Source organism: Vidua macroura, chromosome 14 (genome assembly GCF_024509145.1).
Source record: "Vidua macroura isolate BioBank_ID:100142 chromosome 14, ASM2450914v1, whole genome shotgun sequence".
NCBI lineage: Eukaryota > Metazoa > Chordata > Aves > Passeriformes > Viduidae > Vidua > Vidua macroura.
Genome location: NC_071584.1, coordinates 17276591 through 17296020, shown reverse-complemented (window position 1 = coordinate 17296020; position 19430 = coordinate 17276591). Strand labels below are relative to the sequence as shown.

At 42.1% G+C, this 19430-nt stretch overlaps 1 protein-coding gene across 3 annotated transcripts in view; it reads left to right on the top strand.

Moving 5' to 3' along the window:
- The first annotated feature begins 4350 nt into the window (after positions 1 to 4350).
- Positions 4351 to 19430, top strand: part of CHM (CHM Rab escort protein) — a 53419-nt gene continuing 38339 nt past the window's right edge. The window contains exons 1-2 of one of the 3 annotated variants that reach the window (XM_053990325.1): positions 4351 to 4481; positions 14315 to 14381. In XM_053990325.1, coding sequence (XP_053846300.1) covers positions 4433 to 4481; positions 14315 to 14381 — 116 coding nt within the window. In that variant the 5' untranslated portion in view covers positions 4351 to 4432. The remainder of the gene's footprint in view (positions 4482 to 14314; positions 14382 to 19430) is intronic. The other 2 variants (XM_053990324.1, XM_053990323.1) reach the window with 2 other exon arrangements.

Here is a 19430-nt window from a genome sequence, read left to right as displayed (position 1 = left end):
ATTTTTGCAGATTGTCATTAATAAAAGATTGAAAAAGTAAACTCTTTGCCTTGCATGGTTACAGAAGTCAAGTGACATGTAATTCTCTTTCCAGTCTCTGTAAGCAATCCCATAATTTACACACATCTTAGTAATCAAAAGCGCAACTTCAAAATGAGTTTCAGTGCTTCTTAGGTAGAGAATGTGGGTTTAATTAGTCAGAGTTTTTAAAATATATTCAGGTCACTGATCTACCAAGGCCTGTATCAGAAGAATATTCATTCCATCCATGGGAACTGCATGTCTGCATCCCACTGAGGATTTGCAGTATAGGGTCTAATGGCATTAATATCACACAAGTTGTACGGGCATGATTGAGGCTGACCACTGCAAGCTGTGACAGGAAGACAAACTCCGATAATGGTAAAAAAGAGGAAGTTGGAATCAAGGTTGTAGAATAAATTTGGAAACAAGTAATTTTTTCCCAAACACGCCTGACTGTGGCGAGGCTGTTCCTGTGGTTAATGAACAATCAGGGTGGCGCACGCGTGAGTGGGTGCCAGTTGTGGAACTGCAAAACTCCAGAGGAAAAGCACACACAACTGCAGCACCACACAAACACTGCCTGAACTAATGAGCCATTTCGTTGGGATAAAGCAGATTATTCACTGGATGCTTCAAGCCGCTAATGGGCCCGATCCTGCTGCTGATCCTTATTCAAACTGGTACTCAAGGAGAATTAAATTCTGTATCCATTGAGGGAACAATAGAATGAATAATCAGATTTCACATGTGAAATCACTGCAGGATAAAGAGACTACATAACTCAAGAAAATTAAAATTCATCATAGCATTTGCTGTTTATTTTTTGGAGGAAGAAGCATTTGATCAAATGGTGGGAGATTAGATCTTGAGATAACTAGAAACTCCATAATTCTAATGCTGGTTCTTCCTAATTTTCTTTTGGACTTCAGTGTTCCTACCGGGGAAAATAAAAACACTTCCGGACCTTATGAGATTTTGCTCAGATTACTGTTCTTCTGAAAAGCAATTTGATAGAGTTAGGTATTAACTACACAAACTTTAAAGTAACAAGGGTAGTTCTATGGACATGTGAAAATCCCAAATAAAAGTCATAAAGTAAAACACCGTTTTTTTATGAGAGATGTTTTGGTTGAGATCAAAGTTGGAAAAGTTGCTCACAGAAAAAGTATTTAGAACTGCGAAAAGTGGGATCTTAAAATTATCTGTGTATGCCTTTCTGAACTGCTACTGCTAAAAAATCTGTATAAATCCTCTGCAATATGTAGGATTACATATGTAGGAATTATTTCATAGAACATAGGGGAAAATGCATTTAATCCAAATGTTTAAAAAAAATTACATTCGGTTTTTCAGTATGCATTTTGGAATGCATTTTGGCAATCCTAATTGATGAGACCTAGTTTAACAAAATATAGGGAAATTCAGTAATCAGGGCACAGGATGTGCAGTTTAATTACGTTGGTGTGCATTTCTATTTGTTTCTAATGTAGAGGATCTATTGGTAAAATGAATGCCCATTTTGTGGTCTGTTATGCAGAAAATGTTTAATCCAGTGTTTGATTTACTCTGTTAAATCTTCTTTATTGAATGTGCTTATTCATCCATGCAGAATTGGGTATGCTGCTTTCTGTTAATATGACATTGCAATTAAATAGCTAAAGAGAAAAACATGGCAAGACATTTTCTCAAGGTCCATGAAATTCTCATAAAAATTATTCATACTTACATATTTCACTTCTACATTTGCTGATACTAAAACTGCAAACTACAGAGAAATACTTTGGTGTTGTGTGGGACTGACAAACCTTGCAGTTAAAGATCCTGAATAATCATTTTTGTCAAATAAAAAGTACTAAGGAGGATTTCTGGTCCAGTGGATAATGACTGTCATCACAGAATAGGATTGCACTGATTGCATCTTATGAATGAAGCTAACAGGAACTCACAGCACCAAACAACAGCATTTTGTGGTGGGATAAATACTTAAGCACTTGAGAAACAGTAAGACATTGACAGTGAAATAGCTCTGCTCCAGTGCAGTCCTAGAATTATATTAAACAGTAACAAAAGGGTCTCGTGGTGATGTTAGACTTTCCTGAGTGTGCCTTGCCTCAGTAGGAAAAGGATGTGCAAGGGGAGTTTGTCTTATCTCATCTAACCAGTATAGTGATGCTTTGTTCCTCAGCACAAGACATTTAGGTCAGGGATGATCCAGCACTGTGAGAACTCTGCAGCTTTATTTCCTTTACATGTTGAAAAGTAGAAATGACAGCTCCATCCATGGAACTGCATGGGAGCTGGAAGTTGTAATCAAAATCAAACAATAAAACAATGGAAGTTTTAACAAAAATCTCTCTGGGACAGTTGGAAACATAAATATAAGGAACATAAGACTTGATCATATTCCTTTTCTCTCTGAATTCACAACTCCTAATTTTCTCTGTCACATATTTATCAGTGCAGTAAGCAAGTGCTGCTGTTAAATCTCTATTTTTTGTTCTTGCATGGTTGGATTTTTCCTTCTAGACTGTTTTCTGTGCTGCACTGTGCTCCAGCACGTCTGGCAGTACCACAGGGGTAACGTGGCCTCTGGTTCCCATTAGTCACTTTTTACTATTTTCACTATTCTTTTGCTATGTGAACAAGGAGCTTGTAATAAGGTGTTAACAGGCTGCTAGCTGGTTTATTGTTATTATTGATTTAAGGCGCTAAGACTTTAATATAATCATACACAATGAACAATATTAAGAGATTAGTTTAAAGCCATATAAGCCATTAAATATAAAATAAAAACTTTCCAGAAATTTCCAGCATTTTCTGGCACAGGTGTTCTGTGCTGGGTTATTTTGCCTACATTGCTGTATCTGGCTTTTTCAAATCTGTGGTTTTAGTCCTGCTGTTCTTACAGCACTCAAACTGGTGTTATGGGAGGGGCAACTCTGAAGCAGGAGATTCTGGATTTTACCCAATTCCACTTTCTTCTCCTTGTAAGGTGGAAGAAGAGGCTGAGCAAGACTAACGTGTGGCTTTGGGCTTCAGAGGGATAGAAAGAGTTAATGAGTTAAGAAAAAAAGAAAGGGTTTTGCATGCAGATAATGTAGTACAGTCAAATATCGATCTGTTAATTATCAAGAAAATACATGAAATTAATGACTGATAAACTTTCTAACACTAATAACTTTCTTTTTAAATCTGTGTTCAACATGCTGGCTAAAGGAAAAAATATTGCAATTGGGGTAACTTTTTTTTAAAAATAATGATGAAAACATTTTCTTGGATATATTAATAAAGAGCAGTGAGCAACAAGATCGAAAAACAACATAAATTGTTTTGGAAACAGTAAATATGTAGAGTAAATAATAAAAGCCAAATTTGTTGTTTCTGAGGTAACGGTCATCCAAGAAACTTCAGTGACGTTCATAAGATGGTTTGGGTTGGGAGGGACCTTAAAGCTCACCCAGTGCCACCCCTGCCATGGCAGGGACACCTCCCACTGTCCCAGGCTGCTCCAAGGCCCAATGTCCAAGGATCCAAGGATGCAGGGGCAGCCACAGCTTCTCTGGGCACCTGTGCCAGGGCCTGCCCACCCTCACAGGGAACAATTTGATGATTTCTTCCTCAAATCGACCCATAAGTCATACAAAAACACGCGTGCTTGCATTGAAGCGATTTGCGTTTGGCTCGGTAGGTGGAATGCCGCCATGTGACTGTAGTTAAGAAGCTTATTGATGGATGTAGGCGCTTGTGTATGTATATGTACTCCCCGCTGCACCCCGCAGCGTTCCTGCCTGGCAGGTCAGGGCTGGTTCTGCGGATGAGCAGGACAGCAGAGGAGTGAGGGACGCTGAGGCCGAGGGGCTAGCGGGTTCCGGGGGGACGGACCCGGGACACCCCCGGGCTCTCCCGGAGCGCCCCGCTCCATCCAGGAACCCTCCGCCCCCTCATGGGGGGCCGCCGCTCTCTTCCGGAGCGCTCCGCTCCCTCAGGCGGGGCCGCCTCTGTCTGCTGGAGCCCTCCGCCCCCTCAGGCGGGGCCGCCGCTCCCTCCCCGAGTGCTCCGCTCCCTCAGGCGGGGCCGCCCCTCTCTCCCGGAGCGCCCCGCTCCATCTCCGAGCGCTCCGCTCCCTCAGGACGTGGCCGCCCCTCTCTGTCCGAGCGCTCCGCTCCCTCAGGCGGGGCCGCCCCTCTCTCCCGGAGCGCTCCGCTCCATCTCCGAGCGCTGCGCTCCCTCAGGCGGGGCCGCCCCTCTCTCCCGGAGCGCTCCGCTCCATCTCCGAGCGCTCCGCTCCCTCAGGCGGGGCCGCCCCTCTCTCCCGGAGCGCTCCGCTCCCCCCGCGGCCGCCGGAACCCCCGCCGCCGCCGCTCCCGCCCTTTCCGCCGGCGGCGCGCGCGTGACGGCGCCTCCCAAGATGGCGGACAACCTGCCCACAGAGTTCGATGTGGTGGTGGTGGGCACCGGTACGGGCGGGACGGACACGGGGGGCAGCGCCGGCCCTGGCAGGGGCCGAAGCTCGAAGGGGCGGCGGGGGGACGCGGGTCCCCGGCTGAGGGGCGGCAGCGGCGTCTGGGGAGGGCGGGCAGGGTGTGCGAGTGGCTGCTGAGGTACCTGCGGGACGTTTCCGTGACACCGGCGGGGACATTCCCCCCAGCGTCCCGGGCATCGCAGCCCGCTGTAAGGCTGCTGCTCACACTGCAGTGGCCACATTTGCTTAGAAATGGAGTTGTCACGGAGGGCCGTGTGGGGCTGGCCCTGAGAGGGATTTGCCAGGACCCCCGGCCCTGTGACCGGGCACAAACCTCCTGCTGCCACGCCTGAGATCGGGGGCTCCTTTGGTGCCTCGGAAAGCCTTGTCTGACTGACTCTGCCTCCCCTGCCAGCCCTTGTTCCCGAAATACCATCCTGCTCGTCAGATTTGCTTTTGTGCGAGGAAAATAGCTCTGAAGAGCTGAACTTCTATCTCGTTGCAATATATGTGCTATAGGCTGATAATATGTTTTTTATCATATCCTGCCATACAAGTAGTTTTAAATCTTCAAAGTCAGTTTTCTAATATCTACCACTGCTTTATAAATAACACAAAACTTTTTGAGTCTTTCTCATTAAAGCACATCTCTCTGTCTATGAATGATTGCATATTCCAGACACTTAATTCTAATCTTTCTGCACTTTCTGTATCCTGGGCAACTTCATCCTGTTCAGGTGAATAGTGATGGAGACCTGGAGTGTCTCACTGTAACTTACCACAATCTCACAAACCAAGAGAAATTTTTAAACATTCCTTCAGAACTAAGATTCTTGGTGCTTGTGTAGCAAAATAATCTTGAATTATTGGAATAGATTTCTGTTTGTAGAATCCAGTGGCAGTGACCTGGTTCAGATTGGTCTTGATAAGCCTTAAATTCAGCACTGAGCTCTACTCTTAAAGTGCATCACTGTTTATAGGTCCCAAATTTACAGGCAGATTTTGTTTGCCTTTGCAAAGAGCTCAGGGTGTTGTTTGGAGCACAAATGGGAAGGCACTTCTAAATGTTACTGTTTTCCATATGAAATTAGTAACTCTGGTTTTGGAGTTTGCTGATCTGTGAAATTATGTCCATGGGAGTTAAGATTCCTAGCACTTTGGAATAGAATGAATGAGTTTCTTAAAGAAATTGCTGATTTCAGTGTTCAGCAGAAAAAAGCAATCCCCATAGAGTGTATGTATAATTGTTTAAAAGATTTCTGATTTATATCTGGAGTTTTTGAGTAATTATAAAACCATACTGCCCCCATTGTTTTGACCAAAACTGTGCTAAAATTAAAATTTTAAGTTCTTGAGCAAATTAAGAGATCCCTTTTGTGTCTTAACGCTGTTCTGTGTCATGGTTTGCAGTTATGAATCTGACATTTTTTATATGTGCTCAGATTTGAGAACATTTTGAGTGTGTCAGGAGGTTGGTTAATAATAAGAAACTGAAGTGTCAAACTGTAAGGGTGAAATACTAAACATTGTGCAACTTCTGTGATTTTTGAGGATGATCCATTTACTGCCATGGGGTAAACATGCAGAAACTCAGAGTTTTATGAAAACTATATTAATGTTAAGCTATTTACTCCTCTAGCCATGAAGGGAACAAGGACTGTCTGTGCCAGAGCAGGTCACGTGCAGCCATCAAACCCAATCTTCCCTGCTTTGGAGTGAGGTGTGATATTGGAGCTTTGATGTTGCAAGAGGGAGGTTCTCTGAGCTAAATTCTCTGAAATATTGCTGTATTTGGGGGTGTTGATTTATATTCAAGGATGCCTTTTTGCCCACCTGTAGAGAGTACTGCTCAAACTAATTCCAAGACTCTCAGAGTTCTGCACTTCAGGAGTTGTTTTGTCTGTGCATTCCTTTTTCCTGAGAACATCCATAAGTGGTGATTAGCACTGATGACTGACTGAGGGTTTTTAATCTGTATTAAATTTCTCAGTATGGAAGATTGTTCAGAGCAGAACTTTCATCTGGCTTCTCTTTGGGAAGTGACTCCTGAGGGAATATTTTAGCCTAGTCTTCAACTCTCTGGTTTCTCTTGCTGTCACTGGTGCTGAGTGTACCTATGAATATGCAATTGCCATACCATAATAATTAGAATGTTTGTGTTTAATGGTATTTTTAATGCATAGTAGTAATTGTATTAATTTCTGCATGTGTGGCCTTTTCCTGGTTTTATAACTTGTGCATCTATTAAATTTAGTAATTAGACTGAGTGGTAACATAAGATTTGGATTTGTTTTTATTTCAGGCTCATTTAACTGTTTCCCTGTAGTGAGCTTAGTGCAAATGGAGCCTCAACTAAATTTTAGTCATCAGTGCTTCAGTTAATGTCTAGGTTCAATTAATTCATCAATATTGCTATGGGAAAAGGAAATTTTCTTTTAGAAAAAATTCCTTTTCCTTAACTCATATATTTTCTTCAATGAGCAAGTTTAGAGCAAGGTGGATGTGAGTACAAAAATACTCATCCTGGTGGGTACAGCAGCTGAAATTTTGCTACTATCGTGGAATTGACATCCAGAGTTCTAAAGAAAACTGGATTATCTCATGACATGAGACGGATGAGCATAAATTGAGGTTTTTCATGGCCAACACAATAGGAGAATTAAAGCTGTTAGGATGTTGTTTTGCTTTACTTCCTTTTTTGTTGTAGCCTTGAAGTGACTCTCCCCTCCCTGTCTCCTCCAGTCTCTCGTATCCCTGCTTTTTGAACACAGTGCTGTGCTCGTTACCCATCAGCCAGGCAGGAGTGGCAGGGTTTGTTGGATGGCTCTTGGCCAAAGCAGATATTCTCCAGGATCATCAGTCCTCAGAGCAGGTCTGCTCTTTGGGAAGGTCTCTTCTCTGTGATTTTTATCGGTGTAATAGCAGAACTGGGGGTCAGTGGCTGACCTTTTGTCTTCAGGCAGTTGTGAAAGAGGAAAATTCATAGGCAAAACATTCATCAGTGCTGAGTTCAGGGCAGAAGCCCCTGTAAGTGCCAAGATTTGCAACTTTGTGGCTGTGCAGAGTGGTGTGGATACCGATGCAGGGTCATGTTTACCTTGGAATTTCTTCAGTGAATTGGATTGTATTCAGTCTGGACTTCTTGTCTCTGACACTCCCCAAGACCTGTGTTAACTGCTGGAAAAGTTTTAAAGGATATTGCTCTTTGAAAGGTGTTGTATTCACAACTTTGTCTGCCAGTAATTCTATTTGTTTCCTAAAAAAGAGTTATTCTTTATAAAAGCAGTCACAGTAAATATTCTAGTTCTATGCAATTTTCTTTCCATTCTGGTTTTCAGTGGTTATAAATAACACATGAAATGACTTTCAAGGTAGAAAGCAGGAAACCATTTTGAAATATTCTATAAAATAAGGAGTGATTTATGGTTTCATATGATTTTGGCTGAAAGCACTCGGGCTTTGCCGGGTCATCAAAGTCCTGTCAGGAGAATCTATTATTTATTGTTCGATATGCTGGGAGTGGTGTAAGTACTTTATGTTTATCTTATGTAAGTGTAGTGTGTTAGGAAAAATCACTTCCAGATACTAACACTATTTTTAAAATATACCTTACAAGTAAACCCAAATATTTCAAATGCAAACTTTAAAGTAAACACTGAAGATTGATAAAAAAAAAATTCCTAATAGTTTTATTGTTGCAGGATATTTTTAGAATGTGACTAAAATATTTTGTAATACATCATTTGGGCAGATATTTTGGTTGCATTATCTTATATAACTGCAGGCTTCGGTTTATATCAGCAGCTATTTCAAGTTGATGAAAGCTCGATGGAAAACCAGCTGAAGATGGATATTTTTTGACGTCAGTGGTCATTGTGGACTAACACAGTGGCACTGACTTGTAATGTTGATGTCTGGAAGGAGGAAATAGACCACGTTTTATAATCATTTGTACATAAGTCATTGCCTGTCCATTTAAGTGTCAAACAAAATGAACACTGACTCAACAGTCCTGTCCCGTCTCCTCTCTGTTTGTGTCCCCCTTTCATTTTTTTCAGTGTTCTCCACATGTAAATGTACCTTTATCTTCTTTACTGATTTTTTAACCTGACTAAAATGGAGGGGTTGTGTGCTGGCCTGGCTTCCAGTCTGGATTTTGGGGTGTAGCAGAGGTACACCCCTCTGGGAGGTTTAGGCTCCCACTGGTACCTCAGGCAGGTTCCTTTCCCAGATACTGCGCAGTGCCCCTGGCTGCTCTTGTGGGAGAACTCGTTGTTCTGTGAATCCTTTGTTGTCCTTCTCAGCCTGTTTGTGTTCTGCAGCTTTTCCAGATCATATTGCTGATCTTACAGAATCAGAGCCTGCAGGACTCCTGTGACTCTGCTGTGAAAAATACAGAGTAGGTCATCTGCATATCAAGGTGAAAAACTCCTTTAGAAAAAGGCTTAGTAAGGTACTTTGAAATTCCAGTCTGAATGAGGAACAGTGGAAAGCCAGGTTTGTGTATCCCAGCAGGAAATGTGGTTCCACTGCCTGGAGAATGGCAGTGGGTCCAGTCCTCCTGCAGGAGCTGCTCTCAGGCTGTGCCAGGGCACCCTGGGAGAGAGAGCCCCTGCTGCTACCCAGGGAGCTACCTGGAGCTGCTGATGCAGGAGAAACCTCCTCAGTATCTTTTCATGAAGTGTTTACAAATGTGTAAGGAGCAAGGAGAGCAAGCTCTTTTCCCATGGGGAAGCAGAAGAGGAAGTGAAAGTGTTAGAAGACTTGAATGAAAATAAAACTCAGTGTTTGTCCTGCTGTGCAGATCTTTAAATTCAAGTGCTTTGCTTTGTCTGCTGCTATTGCTTTAAACCAAAGATTGGACTCAGAGCTGTAGTTTGTGCTGGAGAACATTGCTTGGTGTGAGTATAATTTTTAGTAAGAAGTTTGATTCTTATTTCAAGCCTAAGTGCTTGTGTTCCTTTTGTAAATAATGTTCATTTACACCAACTGTGAGATTGAATTGTTTTCATTGCCAAGTTCCTGTGATGAGACACAGATAACTGTATGCAAGTACAGTGTAGGAGAAGAAACTTTTTACCTGTGACTTCTTTATTGACCAGTAACACGTTCTTACTTTTCTTAGTGGGTTGACATTTTTATGCCATACTCTGTAATGCAGAAGTGTTTTCTGATACTGCTCTGCAATATGAGTAAATACTAAAATGAATCAATTTTAATCATCTTTATCTTAAAAAAATTATATACAAGAAGTAATTTAATTTGCAATTAAATTATGAAATGCTTTTAAAATGTCACATATATCAAAAGCACACCAGGAGTATTTTGTAGTGAGCTCTTCCAGAGTCAGCTGCTCTTCTCTACTTAGAAGTTCAGATGCAAACAAAATGTATTGCAGCTGGTCAACTGTCTGACTCCAGAAGATTGTTTTGAAATTGTCTGCGTTCCAACGTTTTTATATATTTCCCTTCAACATTTTATATTATGAAGAAGCCACTTGTGATTTATTTAGTAGATGGAGTGAAGCAAATTAAACATTTAAGCCTTTTCAAGATGGATCTTGTGTAATTCAGTAAAAACTTATCATCTGGATGACTGCAAAGCAGTTTGCAGTGAACAGCTCAGGAATAAGGATGCTGCCAGAGACATGAAGTTGTTTAGTTTAGAAATTGCTCGGGGCAGTGACTGCGTCCTTTTCAGGGCACTGCAAGAGGCAGTGCAGCACTAGAGCAGCAAGTACAGCTGCTAAGCAGGAGACACAATGTGTAAGCCTAAAATGAATTTTTGATCACACAGAGGTGAATTATAAGTTTTCATTATTTTGTAAGACTTCAGAAATTAATTGGCTTTAAAACAGAATTAAAAAAAAAAAGTTTTCCAGCTTAGCACTTATCTCAAACTTTAATTTTGTTGTATTGGAGCTAAATATATAATTGGTTTTTGGATAACTAAATAATGTGCAGCTAATTCCTCTGTTTCTTTTTTACTTCTAAAACACTATTCTAGAAAAATGGCTGATTTTGTTTCATAGGGAATCTCCATGTAATGGAGATTATCTTGGTCAGAGGTTACTGGAAACAACCAGATGCAGACTTCAAGGTCAGCTTGCAGCAGGCACCTCTTTGAGATTTATGGAGATGAATCTGCCTGTTATGTATCCAGGAAGGCTGGGGTGGAGGCAGTGCTCAGGCAGTGGCAGGGAGGGGCCTGTGCAGAGAAACCTTTCTGCTCAGCACAGGGCTGTCCTGAGCCCAGTGCTTGTGCTGCCTGCTGGGCACCTCCCTCCTTCCTCCTGCCTGCTGGGCACCTCCCTCCCTCCTCCTGCCTGCTGGGCACCTCTCTCCCTCCTCCTGCCTGCTGGGCACCTCCCTCCTTCCTCCTGCCTGCTGGGCACCTCCTTCCTCCTCCTGCCTGCTGGGCACCTCCCTCCTTCCTCCTGCCTGCTGGGCACCTCCCTCCTTCCTCCTGCCTGCTGGGCACCTCCCTCCTTCTGCCTGCTGGGCACCTCCCTCCTCCCTCCTGCCTGCTGGGCACCTCCCTCCTGCCTGCTGGGCACCTCCCTCCCTCCTTCCTCCCTCCCTCCTCCTGCCTGCTGGGCACCTCTCTCCCTCCTCCTGCCGGCTGGGCACCTCCCTCCTCCCTCCTGCCTGCTGGGCACCTCCCTCCCTCCTCCTGCCTGGTGGGCACCTCACTCCTTCCTCCTGCCTGCTGGGCACCTCCCTCCTTCTGCCTGCTGGGCACCTCCCTCCTCCTGCCTGCTGGGCACCTCCTTCCTCCTCCTGCCTGCTGGGCACCTCCCTCCCTCCTCCTGCCTGCTGGGCACCTCTCTCCTTCCTCCTGCCTGCTGGGCACCTCCTTCCTCCTGCCTGCTGGGCACCTCCCTCCCTCCTCCTGCCTGCTGGGCAGAAACGTTGGTACAAACCTTGGTTTCCTCTGCCTGCTGAAGTGGCCATGCCACCGTGTTCGTTAGTTTAATTAGAGCTAATTATTGTTACAATGCATTCTGCTTGCTGCTTTGTTTCTTTCCAATGGGAAGCCAAATGCAGGAGGATGAGTGCCTTGTGAGGAACCTAACACATTTCAAAATGTGAATATAATCCATTTTAGGGCTTTTGAGAAATCAAAGTTCAGATCAGGAAGCTGTTTCCAAGTAAGAAGAGTTTCGAAAAGCACATATTTCTCTGTTACTGAATTATCTGAAGAGGACCTATTTTGCACAGCTCTCTGAGCATCCTGTCAGAGGCAGTTCAGCTTTCCATGCTGTCATTTCATAAATTGCCATTTTTCTAAGCAGGCTTTTCCAAGTTAGTTTTTTTCCTAGTTAGAGAAGGACAATAACTATATTGTAATTATCCAGAACCCGCTTTCTTGGAAAAGGCTTTTGTTCAGTAACCACCATGCAAGACAGGTCACACGTAGGAGTAACTTGCATTTGACAAAGCTTCCTCTTTTCCATGTGCCTTTGTTTCTGTTAGAGAAGAGAATTCAGAAACTGGTGCCATGTGACAGTCTTATTTATGTCTTGGATTTCCTAAGGTGTTGTCACCCAAGAGAAAAGTGTGTCCTGTTGCAGTAGGTTGTTGGGAGCTTCCCCAAAAGCTGGGATGTGCTGGCCTCGCCTTCCAGCCACGCTCCCACTCTTAGCACTGGGTATGTGGGGGGCCACAGTGTCTTAGAAGCACAGGGTTGGTGAAGAAAATTGATGCCAGCTTTCAAGAGCGAGGAAACTAATTCAGGGAACAATTTCATCCAAGGTTAATGGAAGAACAGACCTCCAACACAGTATCAATTGGATCAAGCTTAAAGCAATCAGTTATGCCCTGGTAGCTATAACTCGGCCCAGGTCAGCCAGGCAGCACTGGTGATGTTTTACAACACTTTCTCAGTGGCTTTTATCAATAAGGAAGGAGAAACAAGTTTCTCAATTCCATTTCTAGAGTAATGCTCTCTGTGCCCCAATGAGGGAAAGAAAAGCTTTTTTGGGAACTCCAAACAAAGAATAGTTGTAGATTCTATTCCAGATAGTTTATAGAGGGAGTGAAATGAACCATATATATAAACATGGGGGACAGCTGAGTGTGGAGCTCTCACATAATGACTCTGTGCAGCCAAGGTCTCGTGGCAGTCCAGAAGTGTGTGCTGCACTTAGGTATTTTCTCCTTGTCTCCTTGGTCACAATGGTCTGTGTTTTGAGCTCTTGCTTCCAAAAGTTCAGCTTGGAAGACTTGAAGGCTGTGAAACAAACATCCCAGAAACTGCTGCAACTGTTCATCCTTCCTTCTGCCCCTGGAGGTTAATTCTGTGTTAAACCTTCACTTGCTATGGAAGGTCAACAATGCAAAACTATTTTCACTTTTTCTGCTTTATCAATTCAGAAAAGGATTTATTTTTTAATCCATTAAAAAATAGTCATTAAAACCAGAAATTTTGAAGGGAAGTTGTAGGTATTTTTCTGGAAAATTTGTCATGCCTGTCTTACACCTCCTTCTTTGTACTGATACAAACATTTGTACTTCTGGACAACACCATGGAACATCTCTCCCAAAAAACCAACCATTTATGTGATTTGGAAGGAGGTCAGGAGGGGCAGATGATGAGGGCAGAGGTTGCACCTCTTTATTTTGATGATTGTGTTGGCCTCTGCTGATCTGAAGAGTTGGTGAAACTGTAGTCTGGTGTAGCCAGCTCCCAGGGGATGTTTTCTAGACTGCAAAGTTTATTTGTTGGTGAAGGCACTGTTCTGTCTAGACAGAATAGACAGCCCAGGCCTGGAATTCTGCTGGAGGTGATGTTTGTCATGGAGTGAGCCAGAGTAGATTGTGCCCTTCCACTGCTGCTTTTTCCCCTTGCAGGTCTGTCTCTGCAGTTGCACCAGTGCAGCTGCTTCTGGTGCTGCTGGAAATCAGATCAGCCAAACACTCTTTTCACTTCCTTAAATCTCATCCCTTAATTAAATACATGGCCTAAGTGTCTCCTAATACCAGTCCCTAGAATTTTAATTGCTGTTCCTGAATTACTTGCTTAAACAGCTAACAGATCATTGAAAAAGAGATTTGAGGGAAGTTAGTGCCTCAGAGCTTAGCTGGTGAGCTATCCTGCTTTTCTGAACCTGCTCCAGAATCCAAGGCATTTAACTGGGCAAGTGAAATCTGGTGAGTGGGAGTAGACATTACAGAACAGTCCCGTTTATTTATTGAACTCCAGTGGGATCCTGTGCCATTCCAAGCATGTATTGCTGGTAGAGGTATCACAGCCTTTTGGTGTGCTTTTTTGCTACATTTTTTTTCCTAAATATAGTGAAAACATACTGATTTGGTAGAGTGCAATTGCATAACGTGGGAGATTTTGATAGGGATACCACTCTAAGGACAATCAGTCTTTTTGTTCACTTTGAAGTGAACAAAATTGCACAGAAATGCCCTCAGGTAATACCTGTCCACATTACCAAGGATGTGGTTAACAGAGCACCCCACTAAGCTTTGTGTATCATTGTGCTGGCAATTACTCAGTCTGGTTATGAGAGCAGGGTGTGGAGAGAAGATGCTGCTGCCAAGCTTTAACTCAGTAGTGTTTGCAAGTGGTATGTGCCGTAGAGTTATTAGAAAAAAAAAAAAATATAAAGTTGCATTTAAGAGGGTCAGCAAAATGTTAAAGAGCACAATATTGTGTTCATTATTTTAGTAGCATGAGAATGTTAAAAATTTCAGTGACTCACATTGTAAAATTTCTTTTGTTTGAGTTGTATTCTTCTGACCAGGTTCTACCATTATTGCAATTTTTAATATATCATGGCATGCTAAGTTCTAAAAACTGCACGTGTCATTTCAGGTTTGCCTGAGTCCATTATTGCAGCAGCATGTGCCAGAAGTGGCCAGAGAGTTCTTCATGTGGATTCGTAAGTTACTCCAGTAATTTCCCTTTTGGAGAGCTAAACTGACTGGAAGGGTTTCTGTGTCTCTGTCAGTGTGGGCTGCAGGACTCCTGTCTCTTCATCTGGCACCAAGTAATGTTATGTTTCTGTCTCTGCCTTATTTTGGGGGTGTTATTTCCATCAATAGAGCAGGCAGTTTTTGGAAGCTAGCTCAGGGATTTGGAGCATCAGTGCTGTGTTCTTTGCAACAGGCAGGAATGGCTGCTGGTTTAGTGCCCTTGATTCTCATTCCTGACAGTAATTATCCCATTCTCTTTGTGAGAATAACTTGTGTTATTTCAATTTTCTGTCTTCATTGGGTATCAAAGTGTGTAATAGTATTGGCCACTGGAACTTTGATTTCTGTTATCCTTGCCTGTTTTTAGCTATGATGAATATTACCTTTTAACAATGTAAGTTGCTCCCCTCATTAGTGATCAGAATTATTAATTAAAAATTTCTCAGTGTATAAAGAAATGAGATCTGGGGTTACTGAAATAGCTGTGTTAGATGTGCTACTTTGATTAATCTGTTGTTCCCTACAAAGGCCTGAGTTAAGTCAGGCACCAGGTATTGCACACATACATGCATAAAGTCTTTGTTTATTGTTTACTTGCTCTCATTACCTTGTGTACCTTATTTTATTACTTTTAATCTCCAGCCATGTTTGCATTTATCATAATATACTGCATAGGTGATTATGGGAGATAGTTTTGAAGTGGCCTATTATAAAATACTGAGTTCTGAGTTTGATTTATAAACACTGTCCAAGCATTGCCATCAGCAGTAGCTAATCGTATTCAAAATAGTCACTTCACTGCAGTGTTGCCATAAATTGCTGTAGACTGATTTTAAACTGAAGTTAGTTTCTGCCAACTAGTAATTGAAGGAGCTCTATTTCTCTGTGCCAGCTATCTGTCTCAATAAACATAAAATCCGTGGTTCTTCTCAGAGAGCTACATTTACTGTAGGTATTAATGAGCTGTTGACATGTGAGATTTCAAGGATATTTGTTAAATGATTTAGAAAAGTAATTTGCAATTTAAAATGTGGAGATTGGCACTTAGTTTAAATTTGAAGCTGCTGGAGAAAGGTAGATCAAGACTAAAAGTGGATTACTTGAAGTGAATATGCTTCCTGTACTAATTGTGCACATGCAAAAGACTTTCTCCTAACCACTTGCTCAAGTTTCTGCTTTTGGTCCTTTGTTTATTTGCCTCTTTTAATTCTGTATCTGTAGTTATGCACCAGTTTGGTGACTGAGGATGGGGCAGTTAGGGGTGAGGCATGTTTAGCTACATTTTGTATTTGATATTCAGCTCTGGAATACAGCATCTGTAGGCTGCAGTTTTATTGTCTGCATTCTTCCTCATTGGCTTATTTATCTTTCCACATAGAATTTAATTCAAAGGCAAAGGAGGGTCTAGATGCAGAATTTTAATTTATCTTCTGTGAAAAGTAGAGCAAACTGGGCATGTTTTGCTTCTTTACACCTGTTACCTTTCTTATTTTTTGCCAATACTTTGCCTGTAGAGCACTTGGGTGTTCCTTGTGTCCGAAATTTTTTATTGAGCATCCAGAAGTGTGCTGGACCTTATTCCTGTACCCTCCCCAGTCCAAGATCCCTGCTTTTGTAGTTTGTTCCACTTCCTGCTAGACAATTTGTCTCACTTTTTTTTCAGAACCTGTAAAATATATGTTGTAATAGACCCTGTGTGTTCATACAGCCCTGTTACAGCCCTTTAACAGCTGTGAAGGGAGGGAGCTGTGGGAGTACAGCAGCCAGAGAGCAAAACAAGTGCTTCTCTAAGCAGGTCAATTTCTTGCAAGAAAAATAAGGAAATTGTTTAATTTCAATAAGGAAAACTTGGTTAAAAAATAGTTAATTCTGGTATCTTTTGAGCTTTTTTGAAAAAGTCTTTTTTCTGTTTATTTTGGTTTAGGCTACAATCTCACAGCAAAGGTGTTAGAGAGTAAAACATGGTCTCAGCTGGGCCATGGTAATTCCCTTTGGTCATGTTCATATCCCAGGATATAATGTGATGTGGCACAAGTGACTGCCACCATCACCCACCCTTTTCCTGAAGGATCTCAGGAGCTGTTTGGGTTAAACCCCAGGCAGCTCCTAAACACCATCACTGGGCCAGACTGGGAATCTTTAATACATCTGCCTGTGCCCTAATAGGTAGCACAGGAAACTTGATGGGTTTGAAATATAAATCATTTTGTGTTCAGATCCTTAAAATCGATGTGGCAGTAACTTCCTGTGCAAAAGACAGCTGCTCTGATGGGTCAGGACTTCTTTCTGGAAGATCAGATGCAGGACAGACACATCCAGGCAGCTCTTGGGGGAAATCCTGAGGCATCAGCAGCTTCTGTGCAGGCAGCAGCAGCTTTGAGTGCCACCGTGGGGGCTGTGGCCTGGCAAGGGCCAGCTCCCCAACAGGCACCAGCCAACAAATGCTTTTGCAGGTCTTACATTTTCCTTGGGAATCTCCTGCTTTCACAAGTGTCCAGTTTCTCAAATTGCAGTCTGTCTGCAGAAGGGAACATTAGATATTTTCTTAGTTCAGATTGAGATTGGTAATCAGTCAGAAAGAATTTGTGATTTCAGTGTTGCAATTATTTCAGTCCTGGTAACTGAAGAATAAAGTGAAAAAGTAGCATAGGAGAAGAGACAAGGGATTTGCAGAGTTAAAATTGTACTTTAGCTACAATTCCAAAAGTTTGCAAAACTTTTTTCTGCTGTTAGCTCTGAACTGCAGATTAGAGATTTGGAAATTGTGAAGGGAAAGGAGCAGTGTTGTAATTCAGGTGAAATCCAGGTAACACGGGAGGAGTTGAGCAAATATCATTTAGGAAATAATGTTTGGTAGGGAAGGAAAACATCTGTGCTCTAACTTGGTAGAAAAAGTATTTTCCACCTCTGCTGTTACACCTTCAAAATGATTCCTATTCTTAGTTAGGGAATAATTGGATTATAACCCTAAAAAAGGGAGAGAATATCCATCTTTGTAGTTTGCTAATATAGCAAGAGAAGAGGGGAGCTTAGGCCTGGAGATTTTGGGACAATATTTTAGCTTTAATTAGGCTTTGATCTTGACCATTACTTAAAGGAATCCCTCAGTTCATCTTCAGGGCAATTATAACAAAAATATTTGGTTACAAAGGAGTCCTAATTGTAAAACCATTAGTCAGCTCTTCTCAGAATTCCTCTTCAAGACTTGCTATAAACTTTGCTCATTATGTCAGTAATCATGTCTGCTCTGTCTTCCTTCTGTAGTGTTTTCAGATGAGAAAATTAAGCAATCTTGATTCATCATGTAGTACAGTGAAACTAATTAAAATTCCAGGATAAGAAAAAATCTGGAAGTTGCTACTTGAGGAGATGAATATTTGAGGTGGCATTACCCAGCCTGGGAAGGGTGCTCAGACCCCAGAGGAAAGGAGGGACAGCTGTGCTTCATTTTCCCTTGGAGAGGGGCTGTGCCAGCTCCTCAGAATGGATGGAGCTCCACAGCAGGGTCATGCAGTGCTTTGTTGAACACACTGGGTTGCCTCAACACTGGGTAAAAAAATTCAAAAGAAAAAAATTCAAAGGAAAACCAAGCTGATGAACAGAGGAATGTTCACATGAAAGATGTCTGATAGCTCACAAACAAACTTTCGTAACATTCTGTGAAAGTAAGTTAATTTTTCTGACTGAAAGTTCTAACTTTAAATAGTCTAAATATGCATAACTTTATATTAGTGTAGATTCAAGAAACCCACTCTTAATTTTAGGCAGGTTTTTCTGGGATTTCTATGATCATGGCATTGCTTGCTCCAACTGTTATATATTGTATTCCATATTCAAGAAACTTGCAACCAGAGCAGCACATTTCCTTAAAAATAAGTCTTCATGGCTGTGGTTTTTAGAAATCTCAGAAATGACAGATAATACATGGATATTGAGGTTTTATTCTGTAGAAATCTGAAGAAACATGCAAAAATTACCCTGCACCATTGACAGCTTAAACAAAGCTAGAAATTATCACATGCAACTGTTAGTGTCTTTTACAGATCGAAATCTCACAGAATTGGGCATCTCAAAGATCTAATTCTCGTTGCTTGGTGTTCTGTGTGATACCAAACAGCAGCAGCTCTGGAGCTCACCATGTCAGTCACACAAAGTAAGGATGAACTCCTGTTCCAGAGGGTTGGGGTTCCTGCTTGGGAGCCATGTGCAGAGGGAGCTGTGCTGCCAGTGCTGCCCACACTGCAGGCTGAGGGCCCAGTCCCCCCAGTTCAGGGCCTTGTTGGAGCCACCTTTATTCAGTGAATGCTGGATTCTGTTATCTTTGCAAAAGATGTCCTATTTATGTTCTTCACTATTGCCTTGCAGGAGCTGAAAGACTTTTTTAGGTCAGTTTGTAGTCAGGAGCAATTAGGCAGTGCTCAGCAGACATCTGTCCTTCATATGCTAAGTAAGCAGCGTGGTCCAGAGCAGCAGCCTCTGGTGCTGAGCAGGGCTGACACTCCTGATGAAGTCTTTGTCAGTGCAGATAAGCCCTGTCAAAAGCATCCCATCGTAAATCTAGTCAGGAGAATCTAACCTGAATTTAGCTTTTCACTGTTATCACTCTGATCTCTACAATTTAAAAGTGGAGGAGGTTATGATAAGATTGATTTAACAGCCTTCACATTATTCTTTAAAATGCAAACCCTATCTTCCTCCCTACTTTTTTTTTTTTTTAGTGTATGCAATAACATTAGCTATCTGTTCAGGAGGGTATTTTTGGTATCTTTGAGGTTTCTGAAGTGCCAGCACACATTGCCAGAAAACAGAGTTAAATCCTGAAATCACTTTAATTTTGCAAGGACTGGCGACTTTTTAAAATGTAATTGCTGTATTATTTTTCTTCTCAGAGTTGTTAAATATTTAAGATGTGCTATGCATGACAACAAAAGCCAACTAATCCAACAGATGTTCAGAGAAATATTGGTAGAGAAATTTTAAAAAGAGAGAGCAGAAACTTTCTTTGATTAACAGCA